The sequence below is a fragment of the Mustela lutreola genome, chromosome 2, assembly GCF_030435805.1.
Source record: "Mustela lutreola isolate mMusLut2 chromosome 2, mMusLut2.pri, whole genome shotgun sequence".
NCBI lineage: Eukaryota > Metazoa > Chordata > Mammalia > Carnivora > Mustelidae > Mustela > Mustela lutreola.
Genome location: NC_081291.1, coordinates 45371392 through 45387159, shown reverse-complemented (window position 1 = coordinate 45387159; position 15768 = coordinate 45371392). Strand labels below are relative to the sequence as shown.

At 38.0% G+C, this 15768-nt stretch overlaps 1 protein-coding gene and 1 pseudogene across 8 annotated transcripts in view; both read right to left on the bottom strand.

Moving 5' to 3' along the window:
* Positions 1 to 15768, bottom strand: part of LOC131824150 (contactin-4) — a 938389-nt gene that overhangs the window by 164054 nt on the left and 758567 nt on the right. For all 8 annotated transcript variants that reach the window (XM_059161541.1, XM_059161538.1, XM_059161545.1 and 5 more), the window contains 2 exons: positions 15421 to 15523; positions 12655 to 12839 (listed from right to left, as the gene is read on the bottom strand). In XM_059161541.1, coding sequence (XP_059017524.1) covers positions 12655 to 12839; positions 15421 to 15523 — 288 coding nt within the window. The remainder of the gene's footprint in view (positions 1 to 12654; positions 12840 to 15420; positions 15524 to 15768) is intronic.
* Positions 4604 to 5825, bottom strand: LOC131824152 (hsc70-interacting protein-like; annotated as a pseudogene).

Here is a 15768-nt window from a genome sequence, read left to right as displayed (position 1 = left end):
AAGCCTTGCCGAAAGCACAATTCACGCTATTGTTAACTGTAATGGCACATGTATTTAAGTAGAAGACTTTCAGTCCAAAGTTCATGAAGAAGGGAACTACAGCTGTCATTCTGGAATATTTTCTTCTCACAGGGCATTTCTATAGGCATTTCTATGCCTACCAATATAAACCTAATAGTTAGAATTGTTATCGGTATTCAATTGGCAGATGCTGCTCAATATTCATAACATGTCTCTTAGCTGACCTGACCTCAGTATCTTCATTTAGTGAGGCTTCAAATCAGCTATAATTCAATTCAAAAGGAAATTATTAGTGTTGAGGCTAAGCTGTCTATCTTACCTACTTACTAATAAACAAAACTAGAAAAACAATCAACAAGTCATTTAACCAGCAGAGGTCTCTAGGTCCCTGAATAAATGTTGCTTTCTCCTTTTAACATCTTCTAGCAATTGCTTGGTTTTCAAGGAGCAAAACACAATTTTACAAATCCTCTCCTGAGGGGGATGATGCATTGCTGCATCTGAAGGGAGGCTGTAAGGGTCGATTTAAAAAAAAAAAAAAAGTTATAACATCAACAAGCATTAACTTGAACGAAAGGTTATCACCTTCATCCTTGAAAGAGCTTCAAGTCTGCCATTGTTCTGTATCTTCCTGCTGCTAATGCAAAGGGAGCTCAAAAGGTAGATACCTTTTCTGTTCTCTGCTTGGAGAATTTGATGTGAAGCCCTGATAGGGCTAATGGCAGTTGTGTGCCTGATTTCACATTCAACCTGCTGAATATTTACCCCCCACAGAGCCCACGAAAACAAAGCAAACAGGAAAAGCTACAGAAATCTATGTGGAATATTAACAACTAAGCCAAACTTTTCAAAGAGACTGAGGGAAAAATAAATGGAAGGGCAAATGGAACTTATGAAGCAATGTCAAGTTGAAGTTCAAAAAGGAAACATCAAAACCACGTGCAGAGACTGAGATTTCAATGTCATGGATTTCCTGTAACACTTGGGCTTATTCATGGCTTTCTCTCAAAACTAGAGAGAGCTTGCAGTAGTAAAATCTTGCCATCGCAAAAAGGGAGATGGGAAGGGAAGGAAGGGCCTTGAGAGCATTACAAAAAGACCTTGCAAAGTTCTAACTAATTACTTGCATGGGTTCATTTTGTCTCTTCTAACAGGGCTGTGGAGGTTAAGGTGCTTGATAAGAATGCTCAGGGGTGGTTATTTGTGCTGGCCCAGGTGAAATCACAAGCAAACGCAGGAGTAGAGAGACATTATCAGGAGTTTTCTTTATTTTTAAAGTAAAATTAACTCCTAGAAGCCAAAACTGAAATGATAAAAGCATATTCCTTTTGGACAAGGATCCAGGATTAGGAATGGAATATCATATTATATAAATGGCAAAGAAGGAGATTATCTTTCTTTTTCACATGCCAGTTGCAGATCTATAGGGCAAAAGCCCACATGGTGAAGACTTCTGCTGTCATTCATTGAGATGAGATGAATCAGATCTAAGTGGGGTGAGTTTCTTGTGTAAAGTCCTTTGTCTGATGGAAATTGTTTTTATCTCTCCATATCTCTATGGGTCACCTAGTTCTAAGTCCTTGAACAGCAAATGGTCCATTCTAGTGCATGACAGAAAACATGGTTTCCTTGGGTGGGTGGGGTAGGGAGTGGCTAACACATATGGGCTTGTGGTATTTACTCCTTGGTATCTAGTTTCAACTACGTTTGATGATGCCATGCCTAAATGATAACTCTATACAAGGCCTGAATAGGTTGGTATAGCACTATTATTTCAGAAAGAATATTTAAAATGCCTTTTCAGGTAATATATGTATATCCCACATATTAAACAGAATTAATCACCTCCATTTATTAAATCATCCATTTTGGTCATTCATGTTCTTTCAAGGTTTGAAACGGAATAAACCCCACTCTAAAACATAACAAGTCTTGTCCTCTAGCTACAAATTCAAATATAAGGTTAAATGATTGTTTGGGATTTGACCTGTGACATTGTTAGTCTCTTGGATAAATGAACAATCTTTACATTTTGGTCTTTTGTGTAGTAACTGCCAAAAATGACCTGAATCTTTGTGTATTTCAGACATTGGAATCATGTAAGCATCATATCCAATAAGAATTTAACTGTAGAGGGACAGAATTTGAACTTTGTGGCCAAACAATTCTCAAAGGGGACATCTCTGATTCTTCAAAATCAGACATTTCTAATAGGGAAAAATGCCATCCTGAGCCTTAGAGCTCAGAAATTTAAAAATGTAAAAGGAATGATATGCTGGAGAAAAGCATTTAAATTACTATTGCAAAGATGACCCAGTAGCCATTTGAAATTATTTCTGGTTTCTTACACAGTCTTGGAGAAAATGAATCACCTCCAAGGAAGCAGAGCTTTGGCTAACAATGTTTCAGAAGTTTGCTGATAGTGGGTTTTATGAACCTGAAGATAATTACTATCTTCAATTTACCACCTGTGTGTATAGTTGTTATCTCCAGTCTGGAAATCTGGATTGTTGACAGAATCACTGAGATATTCTCATTATCTTTGCCTTGAATTCAATGTCTCCAGTGCTGGCACTTGAACTATTCATTTTGAAACCATACTATAGAGACTCTCCCAATTTATCACTACAGTCTCCTTTTCAACCCCTGACTTCCCATTTGCACGAGTCGTTGAATGGAAAGATCTGCTTTACCAGAACTACTTGTATCGTGTTCTAAGCTCCGGTACTTTTTTAATCTTTGTTCAGCTCTCATCCTCTGACTTCAGTCTCTCATCTACTGCACACACAACAGCAAGCAAGTATCCTAATATGGGGGTTTTCTAATTCAATTCTGTGAAGCTCTTAGGGTTCTGGGTAAGTATTGTCTTTAACCTGAGAAGCCTTGCTTTGTTTTAAATATTTAGAATTTCATGTAAAAAAAAAAAAGGGACTTAATGAATAAACAACATGTGCACTTTGAAAAATACTATGCTGAAGTCATGTAAATCTTGTTTTGTCAGAAGCAGCTTTGGATTTGGGGCCTGGAGACTGAAAGCTTGTTTTCTCATTTAAATTGAGGTGAGGTTGGACTTGAGAGTGTCAGAAGTCTCTTCTAACTTTAATATGCTAAGTCTTGAGATTGCATCCTGAATCAACTGAACTCTTGAATCTCCTGGGTTCACAGTTAATTTGTGCTTCACTTGGACCCTCCTATTTAGGGTCTCTTTACCTCTATGCTGCACTTTTGCCTCTGGCCAACTCTCTCTCACAGGTAACAATGATAAACTCTGCACAAAAGATAAAAGCCGACTACTGGGAAGGCATACTGGAGGGCAACCAAGCACATTTCTATTAACAGGTATTCACTAATACATACAACAGATATGATTGTAGGAAATAATCTGTGGTAACATAATGGACAGGATTTGTGAACGTGCTTTGCATGCTGTAACTGTTATACATACTAAGAGAACATTACCATCATTTCATATTTTTAGGCTAATATTTATAGTACCCTGTTATCTACTTCTCTTACTTTCTCTGTAACTATGCCCATTGAACACATAGCCCCTGTCATGAAAGGGTCTTTTTCTGTCATCAAGTCCAATAAGCCAGTTCCTCCTCAAACCTTTGTTCTTACCACTTTGTCTTTTTGGAGTATTCTCTTGCACTTCATTCCTAACCCGTTTTTACTGTGAAGAAACACCTCTTCCATGAAGACTTCCCTGATCTTCCAATTGTAGACCTTTTGAACACATCCTGTTCATTTGCCATCACTGTTTTGTGCCATCACTTCTATTGTTTTTGTAAGGCCTTAAGGTTGGTTCACTAAGTTCACTTCTACCCCAGAAAACCAAGGTATGACTCTAGCCTGACATGGATTAATTTCCTTTTAATTTATAACTTGATCACTGCCTAGTAATTCCCCAAATCTGCTCTTGTTGAATTTATCCCTTTCTCCTTCCCCTATCTACCTTTTGAGCAAAATACCAAACATCGACACTATGTATTTATGGACTACCTCATCAGTGTCCCTTTTTATATGTCATTTCTCAACCTCATAGTAACCTGTAGGCTAAATAGAATTATCCTCATTTTGTAGATGAGGCCCAGAAATATTAAGATCTCAATTCAGAATGTGGTTCAGTTAGGATGAACACACAGGCCTGTTTTGCCTTCAACATTCATGCTCTATCTATAGGCTCTCAAAATATGTTCAACCCTACCTATCAGTGATGATGGGAGCATTCTTTTGAACCTGTGTCTCTCTAAGTATGGTCTCAGGACCACTGGGGTTTCCCAGGTCTCTTTCAGAAAGTCCATGAGAACTCTTCCTTCCAACTACCTATCTGTAGGAGACCATATTTTCTTCATTTACTTCAACCAAGCCAATACATCATGATAGACTGACTAGAGAAGCACATAAGAGTCCAGCTTTCTTCTGTTAAGACAGACATTAAAGAGATTTGCGAAAACATAAGCAATGTCCTTCTTGTCATTAATTTTTTAGGGAAAATACAGTCAATTTCTTAAAATATGTTAATTTTGTTAACATGTTTTCATTTTATTTATTTATTTATTTTTTCCTTCAGCAAGGGCTTTATTTGTCAGAAGGGCATTATGCTTGACCTCCAAATTTGGCTGACAATTTACTGATGAGATTCATAACCTTTGGGTTGCACTGATATTTTGACATATTCGCTGGGTTCTGGGCCATATCCTGGAAGGCCACCATAACTTCTGGATCCTGTATGGCTGCAAGAACTTCCGGATCACTAAGAATTTCATTGAGCCCAGGCATTCCTGCCATTCCAGGCATACCCCCTGCCATTCCAGGCATTCCTCCAGGAAAATTACCTGGCATTCCCCCAGGAAAGCCACCTGGGAAAGAGCCATACTGAGCTCCTGATTGTCGTCTGGCTTCTTCCTCCCTCTGGGCTCTCTCGTGTTCTTCCCGAGCCTTCTTAACCCTTTCTATTCTTTCTTTGATCTCTCGCTCTTCACGTTTTCGCTCGTATTTTCTCCGATGTTCAGCAATTTTCTGGGCCCTCAGTTGAACTTCTTTCAGCATCGCACTAGCATCTTCATCATAATCCAGTTTGCAAGCAAGGGCAAGATCATGTGCTGCTTCTTCCTAATGGCCCAGAAGTCTATGTGCTTTCCCGCGCCACTTATAAGGCTGAGCTGAATCAGGATTTATTTCAATAGCTCTGTCACAGTCTCAAATGGCAGCATTTGGCTTCTGTAATTTGATGAAGACACTGGCTCTCTTGGCATACAGAATGGCCAAGCGAGGATTTAGTTTGATGGCATCTGTGAACAAGTCAATGGCTTTCTGTAGTTCACCATCATTTAGGGCATCAATGGCAGCCACTTTTTTATCATTTGCCTGATCCATCATTTCCTCGGTTATCTCTGCATTTTCATCTCCCATTTCTTGAGGGGCATCGGTATCTGGTTCAATCACACCTTCATTGTCAATTTCTAGATCACTCTCCTCACTTGATGGTTCATCTGTCTTTATGTTTTCCTCCGCCTTCTTACTATCTGGTTTTTCTTCCTTGATACTGTCTTCTGATTTAGTTTTATGAGTGGCAGGTGGTATTTTACCCCCCATGCTCTCCACCCACTCCTGCAGGAAACGCATTTCCTCGGTGTGCAGAACGCTCGGATCCTGCTTACACATTTTCACGAAAGCCCGAAGCTCGCTCACTTTGCGGGGGTCCATGGTCCAGAGGCAGTGGCAGGCGGCAGGCGCGGCTGGGGTTGCGACCCGATTCCAGGCGCGGGTACTAGCTCAGCGTGATCGTGTAGAAGGGGGCGGCTCAACATGTTTTCATTTTAAAATAAAGAAATCACTAAATTAAATTCTTCGTTTTAATTTCTAATATGGTATCTATTAGTAGGTATAGCCCACATAAGCAAAAACTCTTTGGAGTATTTAATAATTTTTAAAGGTGAAAAGCGGTCTGAAACGAAAAGTGTGAGAACTCCTACTCTAGACAAGCACAGAAACTTGCAGATAAATGAATCCACTTATGTAAAACTTGCCACCAGTATACTTAAACAGTATTCCTTGCTGGGTAAAAAATTGTAATAGCACCTCTGCTTCTTATGGCAATACACAGTGAAGGAACTGAATTGTATTTCAATGTTGTCCTTGATATGGCTTTTTCTTCCCTAATCTGAAGCTTCTCTTGGGTAAGGATCTCATGACTCTACTTCTGTATCATTTCCCATTGGCCATCGTTTACACTGTGTTCTCAGTGTGCACCTCTTGAAATATTGCAGTAAGCATCTTATTGGAACTACCAGACAAAGAGAAGGAAACAAAAATTGCTGACTTTATTTTAAGTGGCACCGAGGGAAATTGAGGGTCTTCATATCAGTTCTGTCCAGAACAATTAAGCAGACTCTTGCTCTACTGTGGAAGTACCTTATCTACTGTGTTCAGTTTTTGGTCACTGTGTCCTTTAAGCTGCTCTGTAGGGCTGACTTTTATCTAGTGATCACATATACTTAGCATATCTGGGGGGAAATTAGTATGCTCTCCTGCATGATGCTTCTGTATTCACTTACTGATGACCTTAGAAATACTCAAACATCGTTTGCAGAGTCATCGAGCCTACAGTTATGCCATTCGAGCCAAAGGACCAAAGCATACAAAGTCTAGACACACAACTAAATGTGTAATTTCTAAAGGAAAATAAAAAGAGCTATTTGGACTCAATAATCAGGTGATTATCTTAGAAAATAGAAAGTGAGAAAGTCAACTGTTCATCTGGATGTTTTCATTTTATGACCTTGGTTGTGGAAGATATGCAGAAAAAGTATCTAGATGATTAATGGATTTCCCCCTTACCTACTGTATTAAAATGTCTTCTTGGCAGGAAAATTAACATGCAGTATAACAGATAGAGCAGCTCTAGTCATGGCTCTGACTCTCACTCACTGTATGATCTTGGGTAAGTTATTTTATGTCTCTGGGCTTTCTTTTCTTTCCTTATAAAAATCAAAGGGTTGGCCTCCATAGTTCCTTCCAGTTCAAACATGACAGGATTCTATGAATTGAAGCCTGCTCAAATATTATATTCCTCAAATATTCCATTTTCTTAATGGAAATATGATGGCTGCACTCTCCTAACACCTGTTACCTATAGGAGAAATACAAAAGGTATTAAATAGCAGGTTCTTTTAGTTCACACTTCATGCTTCTAAATGATGGCTATTTAATACTATATGTCTATTTGTGAAAGAAAGGAAGTGACTATACAGACACAATGAGGTGGAAAAATGAGTAATTATCAAGTGAATCAAATCCATTTTATACTTTCCTTTACCGTCCTCAAAGATAATTGCTTTAGCACTCTCATTTTTACTTTGTCTATGTGGACTGGCTACAGGACCTGATGTGACAGCAAGCGGTGAGCTTTGTGGAGAACCAAGAGCACCTTAGCATGCTTGTACTTGAATCTCAGCTTTACTCTGCTACTTGCAAACAGCTTAGCACAGAGCAAGGGTTCTCACCGTGGATTCTAAACAAGCTGAGACAGCACTACTGAAGCATAACTTCTTAAAAATGCAAATTTTCATGTGCTATGGTGAGTGCTGTGAAGTGTGTAAACCTGGCGATTCACAGACCTGTACCCCTGGGAATAAAAATATATTATATGTTTATAAAAAATAAAAATTAAAAAAAAATTTTAAAAAATGCAAATTTTCAGGTCCTGCCCCGGCCCTACAGAATCAGGACCTCTGCATAGGGCCCGATAGTATTTTAACAAATTTTCCGTGGTATTCTAATGCACACTGAAGTACAAGAACCTCTAACATAGAGGAAGGAACACGGCATTTGGAATCTAGCTCTGCTTCTTACTATGTAAACTTAAACTGGCTCTTTGGGAAGCAGTTCCATCTGCAAACTGAGTTTATAAGAATAAGTCTTATTGGCTCTAACTTCAAAATATAACTTAAGTTTCTCCATTTATTTTGTTCTTTAAGTCCCAGCCACCAACATCTCACCTAGATTGCTCCCTGACTGGTTGTCCTGCTTTGGCTCTTGGTTCCCATAATCTATGCACCACAGAGCAACCAGAGTGGTCTCTAAAGTGGTGAATCCTATGGAGTCATTTCCCTACTTAAAATCCTCCAATGGTTTCCCATTATACTCAAAATAAAACCCAAACTGTGCCTGGCTTGTAAGGTATCTGTCACCCTCCTATTTTTCAAAACTTTTTGCCCTTTTTCACCATGATTTAGTTATATTGGCTTCCTTGTTGCAGCTCAAACATGTCACGTAATTTTCTATCTTGGGGCCTTTGTAATTCTTTACCTTCTGCCTGAGGTGTATTTCCCTTGAAAATCTGGGTCTTTCTCATCCTTCAGGTTTCAGCTCAGAATTCAGTTCTTAGACTAGTCTTCCCTGACTACCTTATCTTATGAAGCCTTTCCCCTCCTCCTTGTTATTTTCTGTCATATAATCCTGATTATTCTCTTCATAATTCTTAATTACAATATGAAACTTTCTAGTTCATTCATTTGCTTTGTAGTATATTATCTTCAACTTCTAGTAGAATACAAGCTCCTTGAGGGCAGGGATTTGTACTGCAACCCTACTGCCTGGCATTGCCTGCCATAGGTATAAAGACCTCTTTAAGCAATAGGCTTGAGCAGTAGAAATTTAAGCAAGGCAAAATGGCCCAGAATAGCCACCTACCTGAATGCAACAGGGTCATTAAGCTACCCATCTTGAAATAGTCATAGGCCCTAACTTACCACTTCTAATAGGGGCAAATTTCCTAAGATTACCAAAAAAGGGAAAATTCCATAAGTTGCCATACTCCCTCACTCCACCCTATAACTATAGCCCCTCACTACCACCTCGTGGCAGACATTCTCTCCTTTGCTGTCTCCATTGCTCCCTTGTAGTGTGTTCAATATACTATATATTATAGTATATTACTATATATACAATATACAATATATTATATTACAATATACAATATATTATATTACAATATACAATATATTACAATATACAATATATTATATTGTTATAAATGGGTGAATTTTTTACTGCCTGTGCCACCAGCCCTCACCCAATTAGGATGCCTCACAATACATCAGGCAATGAAAAAAAAAATTGCTGAACAAGTTAATAATATATTAAAATCCCTGGAAAATTTCTACCTTTAGCAACAAAGATTTATTGTATTTTACTCTTGAAAATTACAGATCTATTTGTAGAAAGTTTTTTATGCTGAAAAAATGTCTGAAAGATCGTATTAAAAGTAGACTGCACTATATAATGTATAAACTTATCCTGTCACTGTATCCCATACCTGAAACTAATGTAACATTGTGTGTCCACTATACTCAAAACAACAACAACAACAACAAAGGAACAAAACAAAAACTAAACCACACTGGTCAAGTATAAGTCATGGCAAAAATAAATTGGAAAGACAGGATAGGGTAAAATGTTTTATGTCTGAACTAGTTTTAATTCTTCACAGAGCCCAAACATGAGTAGCACATGCTAACCTAAAGATAGAACTATAGTGGGAATATTCCAACTAGGAATAGGAGGTTCCACATTCTGACACAGGGAAGATGGGAACAACGGAATCATGTCCAGCAGGCGGTTGGAGGAAGGTTTAATTGTTCGAGTGTAAAATGAGAAAAAAGGCCGTATCACTAAGCTAGATGAGAAGTTAGCACACCTGTGGTTGTTGAAGTGGAGATTTGATGAACAGAATAAACAACTGAAACCATAAAAAGAGAAGCAGATTTCTAAACTCAAACCCATGGTTTATAACCCCTGAGCATAGCACATCTTAATGTTATAAGAAACTCTCTTGTCAACAAAGATAGAATGTTCATGGATAAGTAACTGGGGCTATTTTCTCCCCTTTTGTGATCTACACAGTGATTTTAATTATAATAACTCATTTAAATTGGAGATCTAGACAGCTGGATATTAGGAACTCAGCACTGGGAAAACCCAATAGAGACCAAAAAAAAAAAGAGAGAGAGAGACAGAGAGAGAAAATGACAGCCAAGCACTTTTGTATAATTAATCTCTCCTGTGACAATGAAAACAGTTCGATAATTTCTGTGTCACTGATATGCTAGTTGAGGAAAAACAAAAGAATAAACATAGATGCAACAGCCAAGTGCTATTAAAGTCAACTGATCTGACAAGCTTTTAATACCAAGGGTGGTTGACAACTGAGAAAAAAGCCGAGTTATCTTCAGAAAGCAGGCAAATTTCATTCCGCTCTTTCCCCCATGCATGGATACAGATAACTCCATTTAAAAGGGAAACACTGTTAGAACCTGATTTTCATCTCCAGGGCAGGATCCCTGAAGGAAAAAAAAAACCAAACCATTTTATTGCACAAGGCTGAGGGCCAATGACAAGTTTGACTCTCCAGAACAGTGACTCTGGAGTATTCTTTTTCCACTGCAGGAAAACTTTCACTCACTAGAAAGCACTACACCAACTCCTGGTTACAGAACATTTCATACTTTCATAACAAAAACAGATACTTCACTTAAAAGAAAACCATGAAAAAAAAATAAGAAAACCATGAAAGCGAAAACGATCTTATTCAATTAGCTGAACAACTCAAATAACACTCAGGAACAGCCAGAACTAAATCAAAAAAATTCTATTCAGCTAATAAAAAAAGAGAAAACATTGGCCATTTTTCTGAATAGTTTCAGGTTGTCCTTGCCTGACATATACGAAATTATTATGCTTGTGAGAAAAATGTACTCTAAACACTTGAAAAATACATCAATTGTATCTCACTAAACAAATGTGTAACTTTTGGTCCTACGGTTTTCAGTCAATGGACTATGGAGTCTTTTACTTTTCTTTTCTTTTTTTTTTTTTTTAAAGATTTTATTTATTTATTTGACAGACAGAGATCACAAGTAGGCAGAGAGGCAGGCAGAGAGAGAGAGAGGAGGAAGCAGGCTCCCTGCTGAGCAGAGAGCCCAATGCGGGACTCGATCCCAGGACCCTGAGATCATGACCTGAGCTGAAGGCAGCGGCTTAACCCACTGAGCCATCCAGGCACCCGTCTTTTACTTTTCAACCAATCAAATAAGGTATCAAATACCACAGTTTAAGAAAGAGCCAAGATGACATTTCAAGTCCATCATCTGGCTTGAGTAGAATTAGTCCTTTATAATTGTTGAAGAAAGATGAATGATTAAAGAAGTATATAAGCTTATTCAAACAACTGTTGCCCATGTCATCATGTGAAATAGTTTCTAGAACGTGTGTGCTCACCTGTCACCCTGGATATATCAGGTAGGTAAGTTCTAAATCCTGAGGGTCATGTCGGGGAGCTCCCTGCAAGCTAGCTGATACTCAAAATCTCCATTCAGTTTCCAATCATGTTTCTAAGGAAGATTTTATGATGAATAAATAAAGTCTTTGGCCATATATATATATATATATATTTTTTTTTTTTTTTTAAAGACTATTTATTTGTTTATTTGACAGAGAGAGAGAGAAAGAGAGATCACAAGTAGGCAGAGAGGCAGGCGGGGGGAGAAAGTGAGAGGAGGAGGGAGAAGCAGGCTTCTTGCTGAACAGAAAGCCTGATGAGGGGCTTGATCTCAGGACCCTGAGATCATGACCTGAGCTGAAGGCAGAGGCTTAACCCACTGGGCTACCCAGGTACCCTAAACTTTGGCTCTATCTTAAAACCAAAATGCTTTGGAAGAAGAATTGGTAAAATATTTATTTTAAATAACTATTATTATCTGTTATTTCAAAAAAATAAGGACATTTAAAACTCTTACTACAACTTGCCCCTAAAGAACTACTCTCAGCACTTTAATATTCATTGTTGTATATTTAAACTATTTTTGAATAATTATCAGTCTACAATAGTTATTTCCCATCTCCCAGAAAGATGGGATTCAGACACGTTCCAATTTGGCAGAACTCAATTTGCTTTCAAAATGCCTATCCAATGAAATTCCTCTTTGGATTTCAAATCAATACCCTGACAGGGGTTTCCAAGATTGGCTAAATTGATGACCACGTGCTAGAGGTTTTCCATTTATATTACGTTTGGATCAATGCCGATGATTTGATTGGAATAGGAGCAGCTGCACATAAAATGTCTTTGGGGTGAGAGAGATTTGTCACGCTCTACTCTGATAAGAACTAAAATTGGGGAGTGTGCATTTTGAAATGTTCATGGTACCACATTAAATTGCTATCAAATAGAAGCAATTACAAAGAATTAACATGAGCCCGAAATCAAAATTCGAAAGAAGAAAAGCACACAGTTTAAAAAGAAAAACATCAGGAGAAGGAATCACAAAAGCTTTCCTGTGTCATGTTTACAGCTTGATGGGAAGAGGAAAAACACTTCTTGGCAAGTGCATTCCCACTAATGCCCATCTCCCAATCACCTCAGCCTGATTTCTTCCTCTCTGCTGGTCAACATCCTTGCTCCCACCCTCACTCTCCACACCCAGAATCACCCCAGGAACGCTAATTAGCAGCAAACCAAGGCTGTTGTACACAATCTTTCCAGAAAGCCTGAAAGGAAACCTCCCAGTTTATGCTTTTAGTGCCAAGGTTTTTAGCATCACAAATGATAAATCCTAGAGGTAAACTTACCATAAAAAGTCAGTTGTCCCCTTGCTACATTTTTCCCTCTTGAATTTTCAGCTACACATTCATATAAACCAGCATCTTCCTGCTGAAAATTGGGGATTTCAAGAATTCCATTTGACTTGTGTCTTCTGGCTTTCCTTGCTATAGGCTTTCCATCAGCTCTTCTCCAGATAATAGTTGGTACCGGACTGATAGTGAGAATAAAAAGGAGTACATTAGATTAGAGAAAACTGTACCTTTTATTTGAACCTATGCTTCCCATAACCCCTTTCTTCTTGGTTCTAAACATATAAGCTTGCCTTAGACAGTATTCCCAAACTTCATTCATTCACATATCACTATTATGATTTTAGCTATATCCACATTTCCAGTATTACTATTTATAGATTAAGTGTTTTTCTTAGAATCAAATAAGCTTTCTTAACCTTAATAAAAATATAAAATATTATCTCTAAAATAAAAAACAGATTTTACATGCTTGCATTTTTTAGTGTAACTGTTTTTTTCCCCTAAATCATAAATATGAAAATAGAAATGTCTGAGCACAAATGTGTCAGATTGAAGATGACTGCACTTTCACATTCTTCCCATACGAGGTCCAGGTTCTCCTCTGCCTTAAACCTGCTGGGTTGTTTGTCGACTTTGATTATTGAAATAAGACAGAAGTGATGTTTTGTCAGTTTTAAGGGATAGGCAAGAAGAAACTGGCAGCTTCTACTTTCCGTCCCTTGGAATATTTTTTATAGAACCTTACCAACTTATAGCAGCAGCTGACTAGGAGAGTGGTTAGGGGAAATTTTACTTAAAATAGTAAGATAAGGAAAGAAGCCATCAGTGGGGTCTTTATGTACTCTCAAGGCATCTATCACCCTACAGCCATAACTGTGAGAACACATCTTAAATTGCAAGGAGGGCATCATTGAGTCTGCAAATCAATGGTTGAGCAAGCTACCCACAGCTTTTAAGAGTGCAGCTTCCTATCAGGGGATACAATTATTTACTTATTTATTTTTCACAAAAACACACACAGAGAAGTAATTAGGCTAAAGACTTGCTAATCTTCTCTGGAAAACCTGAGATGGTATTTAAAAAATTAAAGCCATCAATTCTAGTACACTTGTTTTAGAACAATTTAAGTTAATTCAACAGACACTAACTCAAAATGCAGAAATGGCTCTATCAAAAGTACATTACGGGTGCCTTTACATTTGATGAGATATATACTTAATACATGCCTTTACAAATAACTGTACTTAGACACAGTCTTCCTGCTCTTAAGTGGGCAATGATGATGTGTTTTGGCAGCTGGATATGCATACCCAAACAGTTCTGTGCAGACTGGAGGAGCCCAATTTTGGTCTTTTGTTTTTATTCCAGTGCCATTCAAGCAGTGTGAATAGAGTTTAATTCATACCCCCTTTGAAATATGAACGATTTGAGTTTTGCTCTTTTTCCAAAAAAGATTTTTCAAGGTGTCACCTTGTATAGTTTACCAAATTTATACCTAGATTATCCAGCTACCTGTTTCTACCTTTTCCCTGGATTGCATTTCCCAACGTATATATTTAAAATAAAAAATGGGCCCACGCTATGATGTTTAGCAATCTGTTTTTAGTCTCTTAGCAATAAATCATGGGTATTTTCTCTGTCTCATATGTTTCTGTACAACTTGCCTTTTAATGTCTGTACAGTGTTCAGTCCTACAGATATGTCATAATTCATTTCATGTGGTAAGTTTTCAGGATACAAAGATTTATCACTGCATTGCATTGTGCCAAAGTAAAGATACTATTGTAGCTCACACAGCCCAAACTTAAAAACATGGAAACCAAAAGAATTCTTTTATTAGAGCTGAAAATACAATGATAAAAAGTAACATCTTTCTTCTATGGCTGGTGTGAAGTGCAAAAAAAAAAAAAATACGGAAACAGATTAGGTGCTGATACTGAGGTTGAGCATGCTAGTGTTGTTGCATAAGTCAACATTTGGGCACCGAGAGGATGGGGAGTTAGCGATGGGCTAGCTAGAGAGAGGGAGTAGGGTGTAGAGATTAATGTCAATCATTAAAATCACAGATGATCTACAAATTTCATTTCAGAAGATAGTGTGTATCATTTATGCCAAATCCTTTTTTCAGTGTTACCGGGAAAATCTTAACTGATCTGTTTTTCATTTTCTTTCTGCCCTTGCAAAGATAATCTATGGAAAGGTTAACTGGATCCCAAGTAGGCTTATCACTCCACAGATGTAATAATAAAGTGAATAATTTTCAGATGTAAGATCTTACCTATCTTTAGCTAGAATAGAAGGAAATCCAAACTCGAGAGAAGAGACTGGGCATTTAAAAAGAATTTCAAGAAAAGTCTGATGCATCCTCTCTAAACTAGGGCAAGAATGAAAGTCCCTATTTTCCCAAAGAGTCAGCTTGAGTGTATCTCAAATGAAGGCCATTGTTTTCCTGTCATTCTGGGTTAGACAGCGTGCACATTACAGGTCACAATAATAGAACAAAATACTTTTTCAGAATTGCCCATTCTCTTCTCCTTTGTGGCCGTGTCAATTGTGGCAGCCTAATCCCCCTTGTGCTATTACATGTCCCCTCTCCGTGGTGAGAGGGCAGAATCAAAGATGCATACATAGAATTACCAAAAGAAAGGCTTGTCTTGCTTTTCACTCACCTCAGAAACCATTGCTGTGAACAGTGCACATAAAATTGTCTACCTGCCCCAGCCGAAGGGAGGACAAGATGGAAGAGAAACCAAAACTTACTTTCCTAAGGCAAAGCATTCCAACTTCACTGTTGTTCCTTTGGCAGTCGGCACTGTTTCTGGGAAGTGCACTTCTATTTTTGGCTCATATTCACCCATCACCCCTGTGAATAAACAAAGGAACTAAGTCTCTGAGGTTCTTTTTAAATGTACGTAAGTGTTCTTCTGTTAATGTAGGATGCTCTCATACATCATTATGTGCACAATTAATTTCTTCATTTAAAGCTGGTTCTATCTCTAACCAGCCTTGAATTGTGGCTCCTCTCCCAGTTACTGCTAGGGGAAATTTTGTATCACAGTGCTGTACCATCTGCTAGGATCAAATTCTCCGTGCATTCAACTTCACTTA